Genomic DNA, 27,257 nt, shown 5'->3' with positions numbered 1-27,257 from the left:
TGCTCTGAGGGTGGAAATAGTGTTACTGCTGGCTTCTGTGTGCCAGAGCAGCACCGCAGGCTGTACTTCTGCCGAGGAAGCTTATGCAAGAGGATGAAAGGTTACAGAGAGGAGCCAAAGTGCTAATGTTTCTATGATTAATAATCACCTACTGCCTGTTCCACATTACCAAATGCTACTGAACATAATGGTACCTTCAGCGTAATGAATTTCCCGCAGCTCATCTGAAAATCTCTTTATCTGGATGTGTTGGCCGTCCTCCACTTTGGCTGAGGAGAACTGTTTCGTCATTGGGAAACCACTTGAGAATTCAAGTTGAATGGGACAAAAGGAAAAAACAAAAATCCCAGAGAGCAAATGACAGCTCAGTTTGAAACAGACTTCATGTGTGCAGAGAGGCCCAGGCTGGCAAAAGGGAAAATGCTGCAGCTCTGATATTTCTGTGTAAAATACAGCTGACTGTTTTTCAGGGAAGGCTTTATAAGAATCCATAATTTATTTTATTTTTACCTTTTTTTACCTTTGAAGCAGGCTTTAAAATCATAATCACTGCCTTCGTATTTCTTTTCAAGATCCTGTGCACACCTACGCTTACTATTTATGTAATAAGGAAATAACTTCATCTTAGTCTGTTTTTAGGTTTGAAAGTAGGGCCTTAGGATGACCTGCACCCCCTGGAATATTCCCCCTGTAAAACGGCTGCGTTTGAATGTGTGCAGCAGAAACAGGATTTCAACACACTGCTATGTTTCTGTGAACGTTTTCCTGGAAGCAGTGAGCCTGTTTGGCTGAATCTGTGCACATCTCACTACACTCTGTCTTTATACATTTACGTATTGAATTAATTGAATTCAAACAAACATCGAATATGAGATCCGTGTTTAGTAAAAGTGTAATACTATCCCGGTGCTTTGGAGTGAGGATTCTGTTCTATTACATCATGTTATATTCAGGTTGGCTTTAAAAAGCAGAGGCCCCTTTTGATATGCTATGCATGTGCATCAATAAAGCTGTATTTTAAAATAAAATAATAAAACCCTAAGAATCTCAAATGCAATGAAAATACATAAAGGGTGAGGGAGATTCGGTCAAAGAGAAGCAAAGTGAGTGAAAAGTCATTGGGCGAGCTGGGATGAACGCCTCCATTCCTGTTTGCCTGTGCCCCTTTCCATCGATAACTTCTTTTTCCTGCACTGCCTTCACCAATAACCAGCTGAACTGAAGAGGTCTGGAGCTAAGCCTGTGAGTTCTTCAGCTAGATAATGGTTCATGCTCTCGGTGTGCTTGTATGTGTGGTTTGTGTGGGTGGGTTTGTGGGTTTTGTGGTTGTTTGTTTTGTAAATATACAATTGTCAACCTTGCTCGAAACTTAAGAATAGAATTATATGAATATTTATTTTTTCTAAGAGTTGTCAGACAACGGGCATCAGATGATCCTCAAATGAGACAAATTTTAACTAAAAACATTGAAAACCAGAATAGGCCATTTTTTCCAAGGACAGACTGGCACTGGTAAAAAATGCCCCGCAACCCAATTGACAATTTGCTGCTTTCTTTTGTCTGAGTGGGATTTACAGTGAAGGAAGTTTCTGAATTCAGGTGAGGATAACTGAGATGCTCCTTATTGGCCCCTCTTGCAGTTGATGGAGATTTTTGCCTGGCTGGAAGATAGCATTATGTGCACCACAGGCTTCAGAATGGTCATGTGCTATCTTGCATCACATCCCGAGGGTATCAGATAAGTTGTGTTATGGAACACGGTAAATGCTGTACATGTGGCAAAAAGAACCACTGTCCATTGGATGCAACATTTAAGCAGGAGTACGGCCTCTAAAAACGGCCCAATTCTTTCTAAGTGTTCAAACAGCTTCTCTGTAGTATAATTAAATATTAATGCTTCACCAAAAATACATTTTCTAAAACTGGATGTGCTGATCATCCCAAGCGTATTTTAAATAATCTCTGTCCGTGTATTCTTCACTCAAGCTGTACATTTAGAAGTGGTTTCCATCTTGTGGTGTTGACATCTGGGAATCTTCATAACAACTTCAATGAATATAGAATCAATAATGCGGTTCCTCTCAGTAATGTTCTTATCTAGAAAGATATGTAGGAAGCATTTTTCACCACGCGGTCAGCACAGGTTCCTCGTTTTCAAACAAACTGTAGGTAAAGAGACCATCAGAAGACAAAAATTGAATTACAACTCATCTTGAAGATGAATTGCCCTGCCTTCCGAAGGATTCATTGTTTTATCATACGTGAAGAGGAAACAAAGAAAATGGGAAAGGAGAGGGAGAAGTCAATGTGAAAGTACAAAACGCAATTACAAAGGGACCTGGAATCTGGAAGCATCCATATGTGGGCTGGCTTATACCTACTCAAAAGAAATGGATGTCCTGTTGATATGGAAAAGCTTTTCTTTTTCGAGCAGGTCTGCAGTTTAGTGCATACTACAAATCAGAGGTCAACACAGCAAATCAGGTTTGTATGTTCAGTGTTCTCTGACAGCCTCACCTCAAAATGAATTTCCAGTTTGTAAAGGGATGTGATTTGGTAGCTTGCATTGGTTTTGCATGGAAATCTATTTTATATTGGAATGCCTATCAAGGCTTCATTTCTTTTCTGATCTGCTCAGAAATAGAGGAAGAGTTTTATACAGTGTTACGGTAGCAGTGATTGAAGAATCCTTAGAAACAATTCTTTAAATACTTGAATTAGTTTTGCGACGTATAAGTTGTTCAAAAGACTTTAAATGACATATGGCCTTACAACCTCCAGGACAGAAAGGGAAAGCATAGCAGCATGTTCAGTACTTCTCAGTTAAAGAAGGAATTGAATACCATCCTCCTGTGGCATGGAGGACAGAGCTAACGATGGAGCTGCTGGGTGTCTCATCTTTCACAGTGTTCCTTGTCATGCTCAATCTGACAGAGAAGCTTTGAGAGTATTTCCTGCAGGTGGCCCAACATGGGAAGGGGGGAGAGGAATAGCTACCTGCAGTTCAATTGCAGTGGCAATTACACATAAGCTTTGCTGTGTTGCTCCTTGTAAGTGATGAGATTTGGGCAACTCTCATCAGTGGGACCTCCATGGCAAAGACCAAAGTGACTCGCGTTCCTGGTGTGACAGCTGAACATAAATGTTTTAGACTTGTATTAAAAAGACAGGAAGGACTTATCTACCCAGTGGGGCAGTATTTCGGTACCTGAGATAATTAGCAGACTCTCTCAAAGCTCATTATGAGCAAATCAGGTTACCTTCACCACAGATGAGGCTCAAGGTTTAGTGCTAGGTCCAGGGATTTTCCTACAGGCAGGTGTGAGCCAGGCAGCTCCCTGCTGCGAGGGTGGGGAGAGGTGGGGGGGACAAATGGCTGTGGCAGAGCGCTCAGGAGCTGCAAATTGCCACACTGAAGTCTGCTGTCTCACACAGAGCAGAGCCTGTGCGTCATGACTGGCAGCCGCCATGTCTGGGATGAATCGGAACAATGGAAGTTACGTGTAAAATGCAGTGTATGCATAGAGAAAATCAAAACGTGTTCTCAAAATCAAAATTGCATCCTCCAATCATAGCCAGTGCCCACACACACAGGGATTGTTAATTACATCACTGTTCAAGTGATGGCTGCTATGTGTACTGAGGCCAACAAATGGTCAGGAGAAGTCTGGTTTGAGCTCAACTCACCTGATCCTCCTCTTGGCAATAGTTCAGATGATCCGGGACGGTGTGAGGCTGTGTGATGGCCACATGCATGGGCCACCCTCAGGAGACCCCATGCACCCAGCCACTTCTGCTCTCCTGCTCATGGTAAAGCCAGCTGTACCAGTGGGGTCAGGAAGGACGTGTCCCCAGGTCACAGTCGGGTGCTGAGCAGGACTGCCTAGGTGTATCAGGGCCCACCCCCTTCAACTGTTTTCCTGATAATCAAGAAGCCTCAAACAATGGAAGAATTCCTGTCCTCCCATGGGTCACTGGCAGAGGTTTGTTCCTGCCTCCTTGCACATTTTTCATTAGATTAAAGAGGAGTGGAAGTTACATTAAGTTTTCCATTTTGAGACAGCTGGAGGATGTCTGTCACAGGAAGCAGTTCCTGCATACAGGAATGCCATTTGCTCTTGCCAGGATATTCTCCATGATGGAAAGCTTCCCCTAGACTTGAGTAGGGGAATGGTCAGTGGATGGTGAAAGACCGTGCATATGTATATTCCAACATGACAGTGAACATATGATTCGTGCTGTGCCCAATGCTGCCATTGCTTTCCCCACCCAGAAATGGTAGAAGGGACAGGCGGTGTCTGAAACCCACAAATGCTTTGGAGATGCCTGTGATGATTTGCAAACAGATTCAAGGGTAATAGCTGATCAACGCCGTTTCGCCACCTGTTTCCTCTTGGCACTAATCCCAGCCTACCACAGCCTTGTCTCAAGTGGCATCTGCTGGGATTATTTCATGTCCCCCCGCCGTCCCCCACCTCCCTGCCCAGACATGACCTCTCCCATTCTGCACAGAGATTTGTTCATCATCCTCATGGAGTATTTTTTGAGTTTGCAGAGCAAAGAAAAGGATGTTGCACTCCAGCCACCACAGCTGCTTTCCTGTTGCTGAAGGGCTGTGTGCAATGAAGACCCAGGGGGCAGTGAGCAGCTTCTTTCTCCAAAAAATTATGTTGCAAGTAATTTTCCTTCTAGAGGTGCCACTGCACTTTTCTTCCCATGTGGCAAGATGAACAGGTGTACAGATGAAATGGAAAAGGCAGAATGAGACTTGGCAAAGAACAGCCTATTCCACTAAGTTGTGGATGGTCAAGTTTTGAGGGTAGATAAGAGGACATCTGATGGTTTTTGGAAGTCAGGATGCGTCTCAGCTCCTGAGATTGCTGTGATGTGAACAGTGTCTGTGTCATTTGGGGAGAGGAACAACTGCAGCACGTAACCCGTCTGGCTGATACCTGGGAGGAGACCACCTGAGCTCTCTCCTTTCCTATCAAAAGGGAAGGCTTCTGATCTGAATGCTAGTTTAACCTACATGGTGAGTTTAAATCTCTTATCATGCAAAGTATATGCCCTTGTGCATGAGGCATGGCATGTCTCAGGCTCTTCTTGAGTGATGGATTAGAAGCTGCCACCAAAAGAACCCTGAGAATTTGGGAAGAAGACAGGAAAACTAATTTATGGATGGAAATAGTTGTTACTTAATATGAGATTGTGTCTGCATTCAAAAAAAAAAAAGTATTTTAATTGATAAACAACATGAAGTACATTAATCTCCATTGGAGTAAACGGGTGTTTTGTTAAATATGTAAAATGCAAATTAATGCCCTATGAAGGTGCTAAACACTTCATGATGTCAAGATAAATATTGAGCAGTCTCTTGGAAGCTCTTGTTTCATGGATAAATGCCAAATTGTCAATAGTGGCAAACTGGAACTTTGATGAATTACCTTAATGCCTGGGAGAGAGAGAGAGCCCAGATGTGTTTGGTTGGAACAAACCCCTTATCCCACGTACTCTGAATGTGAGGCACCAGCTTGAAATGTGTTGCTAGTATTTGCCCACGGAAACTGAAAAGTTTTCCATTTCAAAGCTAAAAGCTTCTACAGATTCTTTTCAGAAGTTGATTAACACAAGCTGAACTTCCATGGGGCAGGGAACAGCAAAGCCTACCAAGAAACACTACCCAGACAGAGCCAGGCTGTGTCTGGATGATAGATTTTGTCTCATTTGATCAGGGACCTACTGCACAGGTTGGGAAGCAGTATCTGAGTGGACAAAACACCTCTTATTAAAATTATTTGGGCCTCTTCTGGGTTGAATTGCTTTCTTTGTAAGAGAGCTGAAACAGCTGCATTCAGAGATGCTCACTGATAGGAGAAATGCAGCAGGCACTGAATTTCTGACCTTACAAGGGACTCTAGCTATTACTCATTTTGATTGATTGCATTAGGAAAAAAACAGACTGTGACTGAGACCCACTGCAGGCACACAGGTGAGGACTTACCAGAGGCCTTGCTTGCAGCACCAGAGGCAGCCCCAGAAGCAAGGGAGCCAACCAAGGCACCCAAGGACTGAGTCTGTTCCCAGACAGCTGCTGGAAAAGTGCTGCACTAGGTAAAATCTTCCTGCAGTGGTGTGGGAAGGGGGACATCACTCACATTTCATTTGTCTCCTACAGCAGAGTCAGCTCCCTCCTCCCCTTTAAAGACTTGGCTGTCCCAGTTCAGCATTTTAAACTCCAGCAATGTCCTGATGAGGAACGTATGGTGGCTGTGATATGCTCGCTTGGAAAGACAAAGTTCCCTGGTTTTGGCTGCATTTTCCATTCCTCCTATTTCAAATTTGGCAAAGCAAACTATGAAAGGATGGGAGGGGAAAGGCAATTGTTGTGGTTGGTTGTGGGCTGTTTTTTTTTTTTTTTGCAAAAAGGTAGCAAGACCGAGAAAATAGGACCTGTGTACTCACGTTATTCCACAAGATCTTTGCTTTCTCAGGTTTGACTGTTTCTCTTCCAGCCTTAGTGTAGGATGAAGTGAGGCTTTGGGCCAGGAAGGGAGTCTGGGACCTGGGAAAATACTCCAAGTCACAAAAAAAACAACAAAAAAACACTGTCTGAGCCCCCTCCATTTACCTTAACTCTGTCCCTTGCAATGACTTTGGTGGCATTTCTGGTCCCTGCCATGGCTGATTCTGTGCTCCAGCACCCAGCTGTTACCAACAGGTTGGACCTGACCCAAGACAGCTTGTTTCAACAGGTGTTGAAATAATTCTGCGTCTGGCTCCAGTCAGCTGCTTCATGCTGAAGATGTCGCTTTATGAGGCTCTTACAAATGTTCAGCCAGCTGATGTGTCTTTTATCCTCCACAGGACAGCTTTCAAGTCTCGGCTTCTGAACTAAGGGAGCAAATGGAGGCAAATCAGGGTCAGCTTTGGCTCAAGGCAGTCCTACGGAGGCTCCAGGGAAAAGGGCAGTTTCAGTCTGTCTGGTGATGGCCCGTTAAGGAGGAGGACGATCATGGGTTTCTACATGCCTACAGCATGGCTGACTGGCCACAGCAGGAAAAGACTATGCCACGGACTGCTCTTTTTCTGTTACCTGCGGGTGACCTTTGAAAGGTATTTTTGCTTCTCAGTGGCCGGTCTCCCAGCGCTTCTTTCTCTTTTCTTTTTTGCCCTGGGATTGGTTTTAATGTATGCATTGCCTTTAACTCACATGGTGGCTGCACTCTGCAGCACATTATAAATCTTCCTTAAATCCAGGAGAAGAGGCAGCATCCAGCTGACGAATTTCCGAATGTGGAAAGATCTGAAACCTAATCTCTGATTTCAAGAAGATGAAATACGAGTATTACCTACTTTGAAAGATTTCTCTGGTATCCCTTGTAAAGTAGTACCTCAGCCCTAAAGATGGCTTTACTTCTTAGATAGCAGCTGAGAGATAATTCTAAAAAATGGCAGCTTGCTGGGGATTCTGAAATTTTTATGAGGCTTATGAAAATAAATTGGCTTACGTAAGGCCAACAGGAAAGACTAAGTGGTTTTAAGGGTATCTTCATTTCTCCCTAGAAAAATTCCTAACAGTTCGTTTATTTCAAGCATTAGAAAATTTTCATGTTTGTTAAACATAATTACTGGAGTCACAGATCTGACAGATACTAACTGAATTTTTGAATTTAGTCCTGTAGAAATCTAGAGTTATCTTTCAAACAGCTGTCAGAGTTTTAGAGGAAGAAGTGCAATTCTCCTTGCAGGAGCACCAGCTAGTTCTGTCCTGTGCTGCCGTAGCTTTATTTGAGGTAGAAAATAATGGCAGTCATTCCATGGATATGTCATTAGCAGAGTAGAGCTATGACAAGCTAAGATATTCCATAGTTAACAACTCTTATGAAAAGTTACAACCAAATCATATATACTTTTTCCTCCAAATTGCTGTTGCAGTGCAGTCCAAGCAGCAATGCAATTCTTCGGTGGCAAATGCCAGTTTGCTTAGTAATTGTATTGGGTCCAGTGGTACCATATTAAATAAATCAAAGCATTTCATGAAATACTTGTGGCGTGGTCTGGAGTATAACCAGCCTGGCACACATCAGTGAGTTCAGTGCTACTGGGGCTGCTACCGTGTGATTTAAGCACCAAAGAGGCTAATAAAGGCGATATGCAGTTTCAAGAAGGGAATGTGTGTAAAGGTTTACCTTAAGTATTACATGAGTTGTTTTAACAGTGAGTTAAATTTTAAAGGGAAGAACTGAGAATTCAGGGAGCTACTTGGAAGAGTTCCCATCAGATTAGCTTTCTGTGGTCAGGAAACTGTTTATGAAGCAACTTTATTTCACATAATTTTTGCTACATATATATATATATATATAAGTAAAAATGGGCTTTTTATTGGTTTTCTTGCTGATATCAAGTGTTCTTTAATGTGTCTACTCAGAGACTTCTGCTGAACTTGACTCCCTGAAATATATGCCTCTAGTAGTAATCTAATTCTTATAAAACTGGATTTTTTACTATAAACTTCTAAAAAATCATTTATGTATAACAGTGACTGGAAATGGCCTTGACCTTGAGAGCCTTGGAAGGATGCATTTCACCACTCACAGTTTTGGGATAGGAACTTCATTTTAAGCAGCAAACACCGCTTTGTTTCAATGAGCGAAATCTGAATGGGGCATTTCAAGCAGAATTCTTCTGTTTCTGGAATGCCTTGGTAGTGAAACTCCAAAGTAGCTCTTTCACGTGGGCACTTCCACATGCTGGAGATCAAGGAGCATTTTGGTCAATGCTTTCAGACATAGTTTTTTTTCATTTCATTTTCAGACCATTGGGTGGTCCTACGTGGAGCTGGGAGTTGGACTCAGTGATCCTTATGGGTCCCTTCCAACTCAGGATATTCTATGATTCTTGTTCAAACAGTAACTTGCCAGGACCTGTGATAACCTGTGGTTAATAAGAAGACAAAGCCGTCCTTATCACAGTGGAGCTTTGTGGGAGGGTGAGACAAAGGAAGTAAAATAGAAGAAATATGCTCTGGATTTCAGACAATAATTGGAACTGGTTACCCAGAGAAGTTGTGTAATTTCCATCCTTTGAAAATTTTAAGACTCAACTGCTTAAAGTCCTTAGCAACCTGGTCTGACCCTAGAGCTTAACCCTGGAGGTTGGACTAGATGTCCTCCTGTGGGCCTTCTAACTTAAATTGTCTGCACTTCATTCTGTGAATATTTTAAAACTATTTGAATTTCCAGATAAATTGATTTGTGGTCTATTTGCGTCCTTGAGTTCTCATTCTTCTTAGTCTTCATTGCCTAAAATTTTATTTTGCAATGTAGTAACTAAGAACAATAAAACTCATTCAACTTTGGTTAAACAGAATAAGCCACACTCTTCTAATTTCCTTGTGTAAAATACAGCCCCTACTCCTTTTTCATTCCCTTCTCTGCAGCTGTTCTGAATTGAATTCATTTATCTTGCACGTAGGTTATTACAGCACTGCAGTAATGCACAAATCCAAATACAAGGTCAGCGAAGAAATATTTGTATCCTGCACTACAGACTCTTGCTACTAAAAACATTCCGCAGTACATCTCATCATAGATTTCTTTTCTTTTTTCATAACTGCACTCTGCCCATACTAATCCTGTGACTATTTATTGTTTCCTGATCTCACTTTCTATATATAGAAATACATAGGCTCAGACATACGCAATATCACTGTGACACAGAAATGATTAAGGATGACAAATCTTGCTGTTAAAAAGGCTTTTCTGGTATTTGCCCAACACATTTTTCTCACTCACTGATTTTCATTACTCTTGGTTGAACCATTTCCCCCTGAGTAGTTGTTAAGCGTTCCGGACACGTGTCTTTCAGACATTTGTACACAGAAATCTTTTCCTCTCTTAAACTGGAACTGTTGATCTTTTCTGGTGAGTCATTCTCATCCAGTGTCGTACTTATTTGGATGTGAATGAGGAAGATCTCTTTACAACAAAAGATTTTAAGACGCTTCTCTTTTTTTTTTTTTTAGGATAGGTTAAAAGGCTGCTGAGAGATTCTTTAAATCCCACAGATCATGGGTACCCCTAAGAGGTGTGAGATAGAACCTTTTAAGTACATAGAGGAAAGGATTAATTACTCACCTTGTATTGCAAGTGGCTTTGAGATACTGACTCTGATTTCAGCTTGGTCATGTGGAATTGTGGTGCTTCTGGGATAGAAGGCTTTATTTAAGTACTAATTAGGAATAATTAATTCCCAGTGATACAGCAGGTTTCCCCAATCATAGTGCCTCTCATCTTCTGTTTCTCCCCTCCTTTGGGAAATTGCTGAAAGCTAATATGGAAAGGAATTCTCACAGTTTCTCAATGAGATTGGCAGTTGTGTGTTGGCAGTTTGTCATGGAGGATAAAAAGTGCCTTTTGTTGAGATTGTATTTGGCTGATCACAGCTAGTGTACTTTTCACTTTATCTGCTTAAAGAGAAGTAACTCACTTGTAGATTTGGTAAGTGTAAATTTGAGCTTGTGAGAATTAATGCAGAACGCTGGGCTCTCTGTAGAGTTCATCAGCAAAGTGAACTCTACAGAGTTCGGGAGAGCCTCGGGATGGGAGGGCACAAGGCGGCTGGGAGCCACCAACAGCAGGAGGAACAGCCCTGTCTGCACCTGGGGGAGTGGAGGAGGAGGACAGGGTGGGCTCCAGGCACAGCTGGAGCAGAGGCCTTCCAACAGAGCTGGGCAGAACTTTCCCTCAGCCCCTGGGAAGGCCCAGCTGAAGGAGGGCATGGTGTGAGGATGGGGGGCCGGCAGAGAGGGGCTGTCAGGTACTGACCCCGTTTCCCAGCCCTGTACTGCTTGGGGTCAGGAGGTGAAGGGGTCAAGGATGGAGGAGTGAGGCCGTGCCTAGGCAGAAGTTGGGTGGGAGGACAGCGTTTTAACTTTTTTTCTTACCATCGAACTCTATTTGAATTGGCAATACATATAATGCCCATTTCTTCTTTATTTTAAAGAATATGGTTGGACAATGGCTTGTGGTCAGAGTGCTGCTGGAAATTCAGAGGCTGCTAAATGCAACACCACTGTTTGGAATGCAGTGTGATTTCTGTGCACAGGCACAGCTCCTGTAGTCTGCAGTTCTTGGATATCAGAGAGGAATTGCACGCTCTTCCCCTGTCTGTATCTTACGTGTGTCTGACATCAACACCCCCCTGGGAGAGCTAAAAGAAGAGCTGGCGTCTTCCCTCTTGGTTCTAAGAACACCTGGTGGACTTCCTGCTTAAAGGCAAGGGACAATATATCTCTCACTTACTTTCACAAACCCAAACTGAGCTACACACAACAAAAATGAAGACATAGAAAAGAAAGAATACTAGACTTGTGTCAACATATTTTTTTTCTTTTTGAAAGAAATCTGTTCAGTTTAATCCTCATGAAAGTGGGAAAAATAATAACAGTGGGTTAAAGCCAGTGTTTAAGAAAATACATTTAAATATATTTTTTTACTTAAAAATGACTTTCTTCAGCATTCAAAGACCTAAGAGTTAAACTATAATTGTATACACCTCATGTAACAAATTGACAAAAAATTTAATAAACCAGACTATATAAAAAGCAAGAGGTTGGGTGTTGGTTTTTTGTTGTGGGTTTTTTTTTTTTTTTTTTTTTTTTTTGGTCAGAAAAATGTATTTGTGAATTAGCTGATCGTATAAAAAGCATTAAACTTTTAAAAAAATGTGTTGTTCTTGTTGTTGTTTTTTCAAGTGTTAATGGTTTTACCATTCATTGTAGCTACATTCCAAACCCCTGTAACATCAGGGCATGTTATTCTTATCTGTGTAGCACAGTGAGCTTAATCTTTACACTGAGGTCACTCTCATTACTACTTCCCCAGAGCCATTATCCTCTGATGAATCTTCCTGAGGTCTCATGCGGTTGAACAGATGTAACAATACGTAGCCACACTGAAATCTCGGTGAGGTTAACTGTGTTGGGTGAACTAAATTTCTGTTTCTAAATGCAGTCAGTGGTAACCACAATGTCCTTCCTGCTGAGGATTCTCCTCGATTGCTCTCTTCTATATCTGTAGCTTTATCGTAATTTAACACATCCCAGTGTAGATTCACAGCCCTCCATCTCTTAAACACTCGATAAACAGATGCACCTTCATGTACTATGAGACCTGAAATTAAGAAAAGAAGACATTAGCTTGTACAAAATGTCACAGGGTACCATCTTGAGAGTAAATACAGATTTAATTCATAATGCCAAGTTGTAATGAATCTAGCCACTATAACTGACAATTCAAATAAGTTGAACATATACGATGTGATATTCATATGTTCAAGATTGGGGAAAAGGGAGCATGCACATAAATACTGCACTTGTATATATATATATATATATATATATTTTTTTTTTTTTTGCAATATTGAACTTTTCCTTCATATATTTAAACAAAATCCAAAAATTACACAAATTTCCCAGTCCTCCTAAGTAGGAAATAAAATTGTTCTGAAAAGAAGATCAACATAATGAATACTGGAGTTATCTGAGCGTGCCTAACTGAAAAGAAAATATTTATGTTTAAGTAAACCATTATCAATCAACTTTACCAGCAGATTTGTAAATTGATTGTTCATGCTGGTGTTATCCTTGTTCACAGTGAGTCTTATTTATTGAGAGTTGTAACAGTTTAAGTAGATCTTTAAGTTGGACCTTCTGTAATGATCTTAAATTTGTTCAGCAGTGTTTTGTTGAATTCAATACAAACAAATGGAACTGTTTTTTCAGTACTATTTCAGCCTGGGAGCACAGAAAAGTTAAGACAACTTGGAACAGCTCTAAGAGTAATGTCTTTCCTTTCTTGCTTCAGTAGAGAAAGAAGAAATTACAACTTATGATTAACTATGATGAGCATGGCAAGGATGATGGGCTTTCTTCTTCCACTTTAAAATTCAGCAGACAAAAGCACGACCTTTTTTGCTGAGACCCCAGAACTCTTTTAGATAGTCCTTTCAAGGAAAACACAGTTTATCTGAAGTTCTGAATAGACCAATCTACTTCTGATCTTCCACGTAGGCTCATGATCTTTGTAACTGTGCAAGAAATTTGTTTACTTAAATGAAATTCTTCATTTGTCATAGGTGTGCATATACTTTTATTTATTTATACCTATATGCACATTCTTCATGCATGAATGTTTCAAATATGAATTTACTTGTGGGGTTCATTGAGTTTCAGCCTTATTAGTTTTTTCTTCTGCTCAGAGGCATGGCAGTTTGTATGGTTCTGAGTAACATTGCAACATATTAGTTGTCTGATGTGTTTCTTAAAATTTTCCCATATGTTTCAAAGTCTGTAGTATCCTCTGTTGCACCATGGACTACAGTTCTTTATCAAAAGAGATCATATATTACCTGTTGCTGCACAACAAACTTGCAATTTAAGCACCCAAGTCTCTTAGGGGGGTTAACTGATACCAGAAAAGAGTCATTCAAAGAGAGATGGCACAAGCAGAAAGGATGATAAAAGAACTTACATGAAGAGCAAACCTCCAATTCAAGTGCAATGATTTTCAGATACCTATACATATTCAAATACATTTCTAAAGATCATTGCATTGAAAGATGGATAAAAGTGAGGTTGCTTCCAGGACACTTGACAGCAGGTGCAGTAGCCCTTGGAGCCTCTCAACTCACTTAGAATTCCTTGAAGTGTCTGATACAGGCTAAATGATCTTTGATCACATACGTAGTCTACAAACCAAATAAGCCAGGATTTTATTGCTGTGACAAAAATTCCTTTTTCTTTCTTTTTTCTTTTTTTCCTGATGAATTTCCTACAGAACGAAAAGAGCACAATAGTAGTTCCCCTCTACCTGTTCCTGGATCATAACACTCTTCAGCCCATTTTCTTGTAAGATGGTGATGAAGCAAAATTGAGAGAACCTATTTACCCCAGTCTAAAGATTTCTGATATCTGCCTGCTCTCCACTGGTGCCCAAACAGCATATTTTAGGATGCAGTAGGAAGCAATTAGGAAGGATCATTGAAGAACGTGAAGTACACTGAAAGAGTCAAAAGCATCCCCCCAGAATTATGACAGAAAAGTCATAGGACTGTTTTATTTTAAGGAACTATTTTTTTCCTATTTTTGAGCTTTCAGGATTTAGTGAAATTATATTTTCAGATTTTTCTCAACAATGGTAGGGAAGATAAATTTGCTTTAAAATGGAAGCTGTTATTCACGTATGCTCTCAAAGAGCTAAGGAACAAAGGATCAAATATTGCAAGGCTTGAAATAAAGCTTGGCAATGCTGAAGGAAAAAGAGAGCACTTTCCTAACTTTTCTCTTCAAAAGGTTGACTTCCCATCTGATAAAACTGCAAATTCAGAAGGATCTATACAGAAGAGGCAGAAGAATGCCAGTAGACAGCCTGTCTCTTTTGAGAGAAAATTTCATGCAGAAAAAAGATAAAACACCTCCTTACACCAAAAGTTCTGAGACCATAAATAAGGGGAAATCTGAGTAAAGTTTAAATGCTGGATATGATTTTCCAGTTACAGAGAAGTCCTGATGATCAGAATATATGTTAGTCACTAAAATGAAGCTGCATGATACTAAGAATCTTTTTCTTATGAGGTTCATGGCAATGAATGGGGATCCAAGAGAAGAAAAAACAAGGATAAATCCCTGAATTATACTAACTTGTTCCAAAACCCATAGTTTCAATAGCACAGAGAACATACTCGCGCAGTCCTAGAAGAAAAAATTACAGATCAGCAGAATACTTTGTTTGACATAGACAATCCCAAGAAGTAGTGTTAGATTTCAGTGCTATTAGCTGTTCCAACATTCTGTCCAAGTAACATCTACAAGGAACAGAGTTTTGGGAATAAGAGACCTGGCAAAATGTGCTAAGGTTCTAAGAAGGCTTTACCTTCAGGATTTATCTCTAAAATGTAGTGACTGTGGTGGGAGCCAGACAATAGGATTATGAGGATATCATTTTCTGTTTGTTCATTGTAAAGTACTGTGAGATTCTTTCATTAGCTCTGTCCAAAGGCTTTAATATCCTGAAGCACAGAACACTTGAGCTTTTTCATACTGAATGTCTTTACAAGAAGGACACATCGTCATTCAGATGTGGCATTAGGCTCCTATGTTGTCTTACTTATCACATTAATTTCTCTTATAATCATTCAAGAATTATCATCCCAGAAGCCTAAACATTTTTTACTGGGTAATTAAAGACACTTTTTAAGAACAGCCCTCACCCACTGGACATAAGTGTCAAGATTCACAAATACAAAAAAAAAAAAAAAAAAAAAAAAAAAAAGCAATAAATTAGCAAAGCGTTAAAGAGAAACATCCACTTTAATGGAGAACTTTAATTATTTCTCAACTATTTATAATTAAATAGAAATGTGAAAAAACTGTATCTGAGTGAAAAAATACTAAGTATATCTAGCTGTGATCACTATAAAAAAAACCCTCTGCCTGTGCAGTTTTACAATTAAGGGAATTAGTTACATAGGTATTGCAAATACTGGGTATTTGCAATGGTGGGAGAGAAAATGGCATGAAAGAAGGCTTGAAAGAGGACTATCTCATTGAAAGGTCGAAGAAAAACAGTCTGAGAAGAAGTGGAGGCTGAAAGAGGAGTGGAAGGTCAAAAAGGAGCAGCAGAACAAAACAGAGAGCAGCTGAACACAAAAAAAAAGAATGAGGAAAAAATAAGACTGAAAAAATGACTGTAGGTCAAAAAAAGGAGTAGAAGGCTGAAAGTAAAGTCAGAGGAAAAAAAAAAAAGAAGGAAGACAAAAAAGAGTATGAGGTCTGATTAAGAGATTTAAAAAAGGGTTGGGAGGACAAAAAAAGGGTGAGATACCAAAACGGCAGTAGGAGACCAAATGGGGTGGGAAGGCTGAGGAAAAAAAAAAAAAAACTTTGGCAGTCATAAGAAAGTATAGAGCTTGAGAAAGAGTGAATGCTGAAAACAGGTGCGAAACCAAACACTTGTAAAGGGATGGAAGACTAAAGAAAAGTAGAGGCTGAAATAAAGCGGAAGCTTAAAAGGGGTGGAAGACTCAAAAAAAAATAAATAAAAAGGTTGAAAAAAGTAGAGGCAAAAAAAAGTGAGTAGGAGGCCAAGAAGTTGTGGGAGGCTGAAGAAAAGAAAAAAATGGAGGCTGGAAAAAAAGCAGAGGCCAAAGAAAGGGTGGGATGCAAAAATGAGGTAGGAGACCAAAAGGGGTGGCAGGTCCTATAAAATCCACAGATGTTGGGAGGTTAAGAAAATAGTGTGAGAAAAAGTGAAGACGGAAACAACATGGGAGAATAGGAGAAAAGTGGAGAGAGAAAGAAGTGTGGAAGACCTGAAATAGGTAGATTTTGAGAATAAATGGAGGTCAAGAAGGTGTGGAAGCTCTGAGAATCAGAAGAATCTGGAGTAGAGCTTGAGGCTGAAAAGGGACGTGAGACTGAGAAAACTATAAAAGCTTAATTAAGAAGTCAAGGCTAAAAAAGGTTGAGAGTAAAAGAAGGGGTGGGTAGAGAGAAAAAATGTAAAAGCTGGGGAAAAGGCTGAATGTGAAAAGGGCTGCTGGGGACAAAAAGGAGGTGGAGGCAGAGGAAAAATAAACAAAAGCAGTGCAAAGTCAGAAAAAAAAATACAAGATGAATGAGTACAGGCTGAGAAAAGTTTGAGGCTGAAGAGGAATGGGAGGCAAGAATAAAAGCTGAAAGGTAATAGAAGGCTGAAGAAAGGTGAACGCCTAGAATAAAATGAGGCTGAAATAAGGTGTGAGACTGAGTACAAAGTACGAGGCTGAGAAAAAGTGCTGACCAAAGAGATAAAAAAAACCAACCAAACAAACCAAAATGGTGTCTACTTAAAAAAACAGCATCTAAAAAAAAAGTGGAAGCAGAAGAGGGGTAGAAGACCAAGTATGTGCAAGTATTGGAAGACATCACGTAAATGCATCATTACTTCAGGGCAAATTGTTTTTAAAATGATAAAATACTTCAAAAAGTACAGCTATTTAAACCTCAAGAATGGCAATAATAATAATAATAATAATAATAATGATGTTTGTGCAACTGAAATGGGTTGGACTAAATCTTGATCATACCACCAGTAACTCATCCACTTGTCTTGGAATAGGTGCTGCACAGGCAAACTCATGTGCATGCACAGTTTTTGAGTAAAATAAACAGAGATTCTAGTGGGAGTATAGGTATAATTGCAAATCTTTTGTAAGACTAAGCTCAAACGGAGAGAATGTCATGGATGACTAAATACAAATGAGAGCAGAGGACAGACTTAATAAGAAGTAGCTGGCTGTAAGCATTACAAGCTTTATGATATAAGAGATTATATATGATATGCAATGGTAAAAAGCATATGTTAATGTCTTTGGGAAGTCATTAGCATAATTGGCAGTATTGTGTTGTTACGTGATTCATAAATAATAATTACATTTGTCTATTAGAGAGCTTTATTCAAAGAATTTAAATTAAAACTATCAATCTAAAATTCCTCATTTTATGATAAAATTGAATAGAATTGAATATATTAATAAATATTTTGAAAAGTTACAAGAGCTCCTGGCATTATAAGCTCACAGAATGCAGATTACTTGAAATTACATGTAGATTGTGTAGGCTGAATGACTGTGTTATCAGAATTTTTCAATTACCAAACTTCTGTTTCTGAATTTCCAGATAAGTCATATGTGCACTGAATTTAAGCATTATAGAAAACCAGGCTCCAAATACATTTATTTATAATCAGTTTCGGAGCAAGCAACATAAAGGTTTTCATATATTTTCTCTGATAGGCCTGTAAAGCATACATTTGTGTAATTTAAGGCATGTCACACTTCTAGTCTGGAGGTGGCTTGAGCCCAGTTGACTTGAAGGGCAGCTACCTAACTGCATGTAGCAACCTACTGAAAGCACATCTTAGAATAGTTTATTTATGCAGATAAATTCACTAGTATTTTGGCTCATCCACAGACATTCTCTGCTGGTTTTTAGATGGATTTAGTTGTTTTAACAACTAGAGAAATCAAATGGAATGACAATAGTTAGAAATAACTGGTTACTGCAACTATCCAATGCCTATCAAAGAAAATTTTTGTAATTAAAATCTGCACCAAACCGCAACCCCCCCCCCCCACACACACACAAAAAAAAAACCCAACCATAGAATTCCATATAACTGAAAGGCTTAGAATGCCTGAAGCACCTTTTGTCTACACCTAGAGTTTTGTTTTGTTTTCTTTTTCTAGCAAAAGGAATAACCTTTGAATGCTCAGCAGGAACAAGGATGTAGCTGGTCATGAAGCTGAGCTTTTTTTTTTTTCATTAAAAGTTGAGTACCAGCCCAGAGCGTTACAAACTTCAGTTGTATTCACTTATTTGAGAAGATTCACAGAAGAAAATCTGTCCAAAAATTAGATTCTAGAGTGGGCTTCTCATAAAATTTACAAAACAAATAGAAACGGCCATCAGCCATTTCGGTGTGGCTCTGGGCAGCCTGGTCTAGTGGTTGGAGACCCTGCACATAACAGGGGGGCTGAAACTGTATCATCTTGATGATGACTTTTCAACCCAGGCCATTCTATGATTCTATGATTCTAAGATACAGTAATGAAGTGACAGTAAAAGACTTCAAAAGGCTTTATGGTTGGAGCAAAAGCCTTGATATTGGGAATTGTTCTGTTTCCTCACGCCTTATTGAGCAGAATTTAGCACTGCCCTTCACAATTCCTTTATAAGAGATTGGGATAACACCAACATTTATCACTCAGAATTTCTGAAATTTGCTGGCTGTCTATATTTGCAAGTACTTGAAACGGATCCTATTCTTATCACTAAAATGCTTTGATCAGTCTGAGAGTAAAGTCTTTTTGGTTCTTTTCTCTTTGCAGTATCGGTGACACTGTAAATAGCAATATTGGTATCAGCTGAGAATAAATTGGAGAAGAACTGGAGTGATCAATTAGAGTGACCAATTAGAAAAATAGATAGTCACAGTCTTAAACCACAGTCTGTGCTGTTTAAAGTTTTTGAGCTTACCTATGCATACTAGATCCATAAAACCATACATTCCATAGCAGATTTGAAAAAGGATGTCCTTTCTTTGCCATACTGCATAAGGGCTGAAGGCTGACCATAGAAGCCAAGTCACACTTGCTACTAAGAACAGAGATCCTAGGATTACAGCAACCATCTGCACTTTCTCAACCAGTGTTATAGTAATGCTTTGCCACTAAAAGAGAAACAAAGGTGTATAAGATAAAAATGTTATTTTCTGTGATTGTACATTCAACTCCACTTTTTTCCTGAAATCAGAAATTACTTTAAAATTTATACATATCTTCATAAAATGTTACTAATATATTTGACACTAACATTTTATAGAACTTTTTTACCTATTTCACTTTAATTAAAAGTGAAACTAATAGTTGCTTCGCCATCTCCTCCAGCATCACTACCATCACCATCTAGCTGTGAACTTCAGAAGAGTTATTAGTTTATTTCTATTTTGAATACATAAGCAAAAAAAAAATTAGTCTTAGGAATGGAACTCAGCCTTTCGTATTTGTATGCAAACAAACAGAATACAAAGAAAGTTGGGAAGCCAATCTAAGTCTGTTTTTATGTTAGTACAAGTTGAAAGTGACACCTTTCCTTCCGATCCCACCCCCCTCCAAGTCCAAAGCCACTTTCCACTTTCCTGCTGCTCATCAAAGAAACTCCTGGCTGTCTCCAGGCATGCCAAGGGAGATGGGGTTCTGTGCATAAATCAGTGTTAGCAGTACAAAGAGACATCTGTAGCTTAGTATGGAAGCAATCTGAAGACATGGGAAGAGCCCTGAACATAGGTGGCATGCACATTTCTTTCCAGTGCACATTACCCACCTCTGCCTTTCTTAGGAAGGATGGATTCTATGTATGTGAGATAATTCAGATTTGTGATGCGACAAGATTTTAACATAAAGACTATGCTTACTGAACTTTGTCAAGATATGAATAGAAGTAAAATGTTGTTAAAATAAAAGGTCACACAAACAAAACACAACATAACAACAACAACAAAAAATCATCCTAGATTGCCCTACATTAGTATGTGGTCTTTCGTAGACAATTATTTGTCTGGATTAGTTTGTCAGACTCTAGCACCATGATCTGCTCCAGAGATAAGAGTGCCAAATCTTTAGATTGACATCATTTCTTCTCCTAATTTTGAAAATATCTGCCCACTCCTAGGGTTGCAATAAGGACCAGGTGGAGAAAGATCTACTGAACCAACAGCTCTATTACTTCTTTACCCATCTGGTAGTAGTTTTTTCTTTGTTAGTTTATAAAAGCATTATTTTTTAACAGCAGTTGGGTAGCCAGTATTGTATGATTGTAAGATGCTAGAACAATTCAGGTTGCAAGGGGCTGTGGGAGGTCTCTAGTTCAACTTTCTGCTTAAAACGGGGTCAGTGATGGGATCAGGCCAGATTGCTCAAGGCTTGAAAATCTCCAATTATGGAGACAGCTCAACTTCTCTGAGCAATCTCGTACACTTCTTTACTGCTCTCAGGTCATAAAACTTTTTTCTTACATCCAGTCTGAACCACAATTTAAGCTCTCCCATTAAGTCCCACTGCTAGATGAGCAATGAGATCCTCTCCCCTTTTCTTCCATTTCAGTTTTTGCCATTAACTTTTTTAACTGGTGCCTAATTTGCACACCTGGTTCTGCTTACATCCTCTTGTTGCAGCCTTCTGACTATAACAGTAAAAAAAGGTAGTCATACAATTTGTGAGTTTTGTATCTCAAAATGCTGTTCTTTTACGATCAATTTATTAATCTCATACTAATCATTTCATTGAAATTTGGAGGTTGGAATGGAGCTATTTGTATTCAACAATAAATTGGTTTTTTAATAGTAAAGCATGTACGGACACTTGTTTCCTTTATTAGGAGTTTTTTTACAAGGTCAGGGAAGGCCCGTTACAACTGATTCATGACAGAATGGTATGAGCTTCTCATGATTGAGATATTCTATACAGAACTTAAATGTCGGGGCTGAAATTCATAGAGCTCTCTTTAGACTTGGTGGGTATATGTTCAACAAAATTATTTTTCATTTCACAGCTAACACTACACAGTGTGACCTGGCAGAAAGCTGTCAAAAATGCTGTTGGTTATGTATGTCTATCTTCTTTCATTATCAGTGTAAGACAGCCCTGTATTATATTTGTTCAGACTGCATGAAATCATAGTATGTTTACATGAAGTAAAATTTAGTTTTATGCATTAACTGTCATAAAATATTAAGCTATCAAATTCATGGAGGAGGCTAGCAATAAACTGAAAAAAAAAATTCTATCACTGAAATAAACAGCTGCTCTTTCACAGTGCAATTCCCTAAGCTTAGTTCAGATTACTTTGAATTTTATTTTATTTTTTACTTCAATTACTCTTAGTTATTCTTCAAAACTAGCACTGAGCAGAAGGAAAAGCAGTCCAAACATTCAGGATAAGTAACATAGAGTGCAGCGTAGATATAAAGCTTACCCTCTATTCTAGCATTGCCAGGCATGCAATTTCTATTCCCGTCATCTCCTGTTCATAATGAGACTCAACCATTTCTGACACTTTTTATTTTTCTTTCGTGTAGAGGTCTCACTAGGGCATCTGTTGATTTTCCCCAAACTTCCTTCTAGAAAATCTTGACCTTTAAAAGTCCTAAGAGACATAGATAAGATCTCAGTCTCTTCCTGGCATCTTCTTAATAATGTGCTTTAGTCATTTTGTTGTTCTCCAGATCAGATGAACGGGTTGTCAAGAATGTAAGTAGCAATTATCTCTCAACCTCCGCAAATTTAATAATTCCAAAAATTCAACATTCTACTATGCTACCAACCAGGAAGGGGAGCCACTTCAATTACTGAGAAAATGCATAAGCCTTCCACAGATTATGGTTCCTAATTCCTTTGCCTTCAAAAATCAATGAGTAATTAAAACAAAAACAAACAAACAAACCAAAAAAACCCCAACAACCAAGAACCCATAAAGGGGGTTGGACATTCTTTACTATTACTCAGCCGCTTTGAACTTTGTAGTGTCTGCTGCCTTTCTTCTGTACAAAAGAAACTATACTCCTCCACCTTCCTGAATATGAAGGTCAGCAGTTTCTAAGCAATTTACATATTTTATCTTCCTATCAGTACAGTTTGTAAGTTAAACTAATCAATAAAACTCCACAGTGGACAGAAGAGGAAGGGTGGTACATGTAACATGGAAAGCACTCAAGAAGCCCAAACAGCTAAATTGTCCCCTGTTGCAAGGCTGTCTGCTGTAAGAATTCAACTGTGTAACAGTGACAGAGTAGGGTAGATAGGTGCTAAACTCTAACCTGATCAGATTCAGGACCTTGGTTACTGTGTTTGTCCCTCCTTAGTGCAAATGTCAAGACCATGCATAATACTGATGTCTAACTGACCAGAAATGAAACTTTCTTCTCCCTGGCCCTCTGCCCCCAAGCAATTTTGCTTCAGAAACATAGTCTGAGATTGCCTCTCAGGAAATATATGGCTTCATTTTTCCCTTAGCTTTTATTGTGTTCGGGTATGAATTATAAAGAACAAGCAGATTGGACTGAGACAGGCATATTTTTCACATGGAGAAGGTATTCTATAGTTATTGCACTATTCATATGTAAATAAGCTCCAAAGATTTAGCTCTTTATTTAGCCATAGACAATATTAGCCATTAGGCAATGAGAAGGAACTACATGGAACTGTACTGTTCGGTTACACTGCATTTCATAACAGGATTTATGAAGAGGAACGGCAGTTGCAGTCGCAATGCTTTCTACTGTCTGAAATCTCATGCAAAGTGTAGTTACAGTGTGTGAGTATACACTCTGATAAATGCTTAGGGATAGAGGAGCTTTTCTGTTTAAATAGCAAAGACATTTAACCCCTATTGGATTTCTTATGATCGTTCACCTTACTGCATGCCCTGCTACATGTTCTATTCACCTCAACTTTTAGTATTAAAGTAACTGTTCATGATAGAGGTCACGAAAGTAATGTGGTAGAAGAATCAGCAATAAAGAAATTGCGTTTAGAATTTAACAGTCTGAATTATTTAACATCTCACATTGAAAGATATCATTACTGGTACGTCATAATTTAAATCCATTATTTCCATAAAATTATTTCACATTTTCTTCATATAACTTGCTTTGTAACTCTGAATTGTTCAAGATTATAAATTATGACTTCCTAATTCGTCTCTGTCATTTGCTTGTCATTGGTTGTCATTATCCTCATAAACATTAAGTTATTTTAGCTAAGTTTTAACAACTCAGAAAAGTTCTATGCAGCCTTTCTATTGTAAGCTTCTATAAAGTACATAACCATAAAAATTAAACATTTTCATACAAACCAGCATTTTGCTTTACAATCAAAATTAAAAGAAAACTTTAAATATTTTGTATCTGACAAAAATAATAATTTTTATAGACATTTAAAAAAAATCCTTTAAATTTATTTGAAATAGGATCCCATTTCATGTTCTTCCCCACCATATCTGTAATGTTATGAGGTACCATGCCATACCCAGGCTTCTGATTTTAATACAGCATTGCTTTCTCGTCCCTTGAGAATTCCCTACACTTTCATTTCTACTGACACTTCATTATGTTTGGCTTTGGTAATTTTTTATTTACCACTGCTCTTTCTTTCATAAATCGTTTTGGAGTCTGGTACATTTAATGCACCCTACAGTTCTGTTTCTAACCCAGAACCAGTGTTCCTATAAGTGCTCTATCAAGGATAAATACTGCATAATTTCATATTTTTTCAGGTAGAGACTTCCAGAAGTTGAAAGAAACATATTGCTTTGAAGAGCTAATTGCTAAAGAAAAAAAAAGTTAATAAAGAAATATGCAGGTTATATACTAACAAAAAAATTGATACAATATTCAAAGATTTATCATCTTTGAGATAAATTGGTACTGACTTGGCTTTTTTTAATTGTGCCTTATAAAAGCCCATTGATTGTCATAAAATGCATGGCAGAAAGGTGATCTTAAAAGCACTCACTGAGACTGAAATTGGACTCAAAACACTTTATATGAAAAATGTCTGCAGTGAAAGTACAGATTTTCTTACATCCTTAATGAAGAACATATGAAAATTCCTCCTCATGGCTGCCCAGATTAGATGACAGAGAGTAATCCCCCCTGCATATAGTACAACCGACTCAGGAAGACTAGCAACAGGTGATGAAACAGAAAACTATCTTGGAGGTGTTCAAGGCCACGTGGGATGGGGCTTTGAGCAATATGGTCTACTGGAAGATGTCCTTGCCCATGGCAGGGGGGTTGGAAATAGATGGTCTTTACATTCCTTCCAACCCAAACCATTCTATAATTCTATGAAGACACATGGACTATTCCATGTTTGTGAAGGGTAACATTATCTTTCAAATATGTATACCTTTACCACTTAATTTTTGACTCAGTGTTGGGTTTTTCAAGCATGTGATCATAAACAATGGGCTCCCTTCACTTTCTTTGAATTCATGTACTAAACTGGAATTCAATGCAGCTAAGATTCTGAGTTATTATAAAAATTTATCTAATTTAAAAATACAGTAAGAAGTAGCATGTGTGCACACACTAGTTCATCATCAACCTTATCATGTTGGTATTAAGCTACATTAGATATAATACTGAACTACAATATACCAACTAGTCTGCTATGAGACATCTAAATTCTCTGAAGATGCTCATAATCTCTGCTGAATTTTGATATGGTAGTTTGACATGGCTGCCACCAACTATCTGCTCTGTCACTTAGAGACAGGTTATTTAGTTGCCATCACAGGAGCGAGGGTAGCTGATGGTAGAGTCTTGTTCCCTCCAGTCATTCTGGAAGGTGTATTTAATGTAAAGTAATTAAAAATAACTGATGGTGAACCAACCTTATGGTGAACTATTATAACATAGTATGATTAACCTGAAAATGTATTAATTATATGACTTCAAAAAGATTTTTATAGAATCTTCTACTCTCTCTGGCTGCTAGAAACAGGTAGCTGTGACAGGAACAAGCTCTTAAACACAGACATTCATTATGCATAATAGGATTTGCAATCTGTTTACGAATAAAACTTAAAGTTAAAAAACTCAATGAATTAGGTTCAATAAATCTTTATTGAAAAGCCTATTTGTTGTTAGTAGTCTAAATGATCAGATAATTTTTCTAATGTGTTTTGCAGTATGCACATAATATTATTTGCATGATTTAATATGCAGAGATATTGTCAACTTACTGACCTACTTGGACAGAAAATGCATAGGATTGAGTATATATATGTAAACATTTGAAATGCCCTTTTTAGCCATAGGCTTCTATTTTTACAAGGTCTGTTCTTAAAGTAATGTCTCTTATTTTATTATACTGACCCACAATGTCAGAGGCAGATGTTGGTAGCATGGCAGAAGAGGTTGAACCTTCCCATCAATAATCCATTATGTTTTGTTGCCGTGTGACAAATGGCAGCAGAGTCTAACAGAATGGCATGTGATAAGGAAATGCATATGAAGCAAAGGGAGGCAGTGGATGGTGTGTTTCAGCAGTGGTATCAGGAATATGAAAGACAAGACACGTTCCAGATGGCCATGCAGATTTTTATGAGCACAGGATGCAGGCTTTTGTTAATTGCTGGCAAAAAAAAAAAAAAAAAAAAAAGCATAGCGAATGGCGGTGACTATGATGAAAAATACCATTTTGTACTCGAGAATTTGCTCTATCAAATAGTGCTACTGTGCTGTTTGTATTTGTTATAGTTTCCATGGAAATAAATAGGAGGCATTACTTTTCAGAGTGAATTAATTATGTGTATTTTAAAAGTAATTGATGATACAAAAATTGCAACTCGCCTATAATGCTCACCAATTTTGATAAATTATTAAGACAGAGTTCCTGTAGTTATAATGCAATCATCTTTTCTTTTATGAATCATATAGTTCAAGAATACAGATAATTCAGCTTGCATGTAGCTTCTCAGTCTGCTTGGAAGGCAGTCCCCGTACTTTGGACACTCTGAAAGCATAACATTCACTGCGAAGGTATATTCCATCTGTGCAGCACACATGGAATTTAGCTGATAGTTCTGGGAAGTGTTGGCTTATTGCATGTACCTGGCAGAGTAGAACATCTGCACTTATGTTGGATGCATCATGGATTTTTGAGTGCCTAGAAGCCTAGAAGTCCTGGAAATCTATTTCACTCTGGACACAAAACAATAGTATTAAAAAAAACTCCAGAGATGCATTTTCCTTCTCTTCAGAGAATTGAACTTATTGCAAATTTTAGCTAGGATGGTTGAATAGGTTTAAAGGGAAAAAAAGCTGACCATGAGGATAAGATCATGCAACTCCTTAACATATTAGCACACTCACCAAAGGTGTTGAAAAAATTGTTCAGCATGGAAGGAACAAGCCTCACCTGCAAAATACCCTGAACAGCTATCAGTGTAAAGCGGGATCATCTGTTCTTGACTGTTTTTGCTGGTGCCTTCTTGTCTGTGTTGAAGTGTTCAACTATTAATTCCAGTTCATTTACTGAAACTCATGTTTCATCTGCTAACTGGACTTTCCAAAAGTGGTAGCTCCTATTTCTCTGTCTTTTTGACAATATGAATAATTAAATATTTTTTACAACTCATACAAGGTGAAAGATAAAGGTTTTAACCTGAAAATATTCTACATCCTAATAGTTGATGCATTCCCTTTTGAAAGGCCTTCATTCAAACCCATTCTTCACCTGAGTTAAAGCAAGATTTTCAACTTTCACCTTGTAAGATGCTATTTTAATAGCTGATATTGACACATTATTCAGCATATGCAATGACTCTTCAAAGTCATTTACTGGAACACTTCCAATTCATATGTACCAGACACACAGATGTTTGCTGAACCAAAGAGAAAGCAAATTTAATTGATTCCTGTACTCATATCACCTCTATAAGGTTGAGAAGGGACATAATTTTAATACTACACAAAGCATCAAAACCTATTTCTGACACTGGTCTACCTCAGCTGTTCTGAATGCTGACAAAGAGGCCATGGTCTTCGCTGAAAAAGAATCAAAAAAATGATGTGAAGGTTGAAGAAATGCTATACAATGGGAATTTTAGAGTTTAGAGTTTAATGAAAAATGGCTGCAAGGAATTGTCTATA

General features: G+C 38.5%; 1 protein-coding gene and 1 long non-coding RNA gene across 2 annotated transcripts in view; both read right to left on the bottom strand.

Annotated features, from left to right (window-relative positions):
- Window positions 1-2,024: 2,024 nt before the first annotated feature.
- LOC121109787 lies at window positions 2,025-10,200 on the bottom strand. The gene is made up of 4 exons (XR_005857636.2): window positions 10,137-10,200; window positions 6,629-8,934; window positions 6,463-6,562; window positions 2,025-2,163 (listed from the first exon to the last, which is right to left on the bottom strand). It is a non-coding gene; the product is annotated as an uncharacterized LOC121109787 (long non-coding RNA).
- Window positions 10,201-11,666: 1,466 nt separating this feature from the next.
- Window positions 11,667-27,257, bottom strand: part of MARCH11 (membrane associated ring-CH-type finger 11) — a 30,761-nt gene continuing 15,170 nt past the window's right edge. The window contains exons 3-4 of the mRNA XM_015282241.4: window positions 19,079-19,271; window positions 11,667-12,173 (exon numbers count right to left, since the gene is read on the bottom strand). Coding sequence (XP_015137727.1) covers window positions 11,851-12,173; window positions 19,079-19,271 — 516 coding nt within the window. The 3' untranslated portion in view covers window positions 11,667-11,850. The remainder of the gene's footprint in view (window positions 12,174-19,078; window positions 19,272-27,257) is intronic.

The sequence above is a fragment of the Gallus gallus genome, chromosome 2 (assembly GCF_016699485.2).
Source record: "Gallus gallus isolate bGalGal1 chromosome 2, bGalGal1.mat.broiler.GRCg7b, whole genome shotgun sequence".
NCBI lineage: Eukaryota > Metazoa > Chordata > Aves > Galliformes > Phasianidae > Gallus > Gallus gallus.
This window is presented reverse-complemented; position numbering and strand designations above follow the sequence as displayed.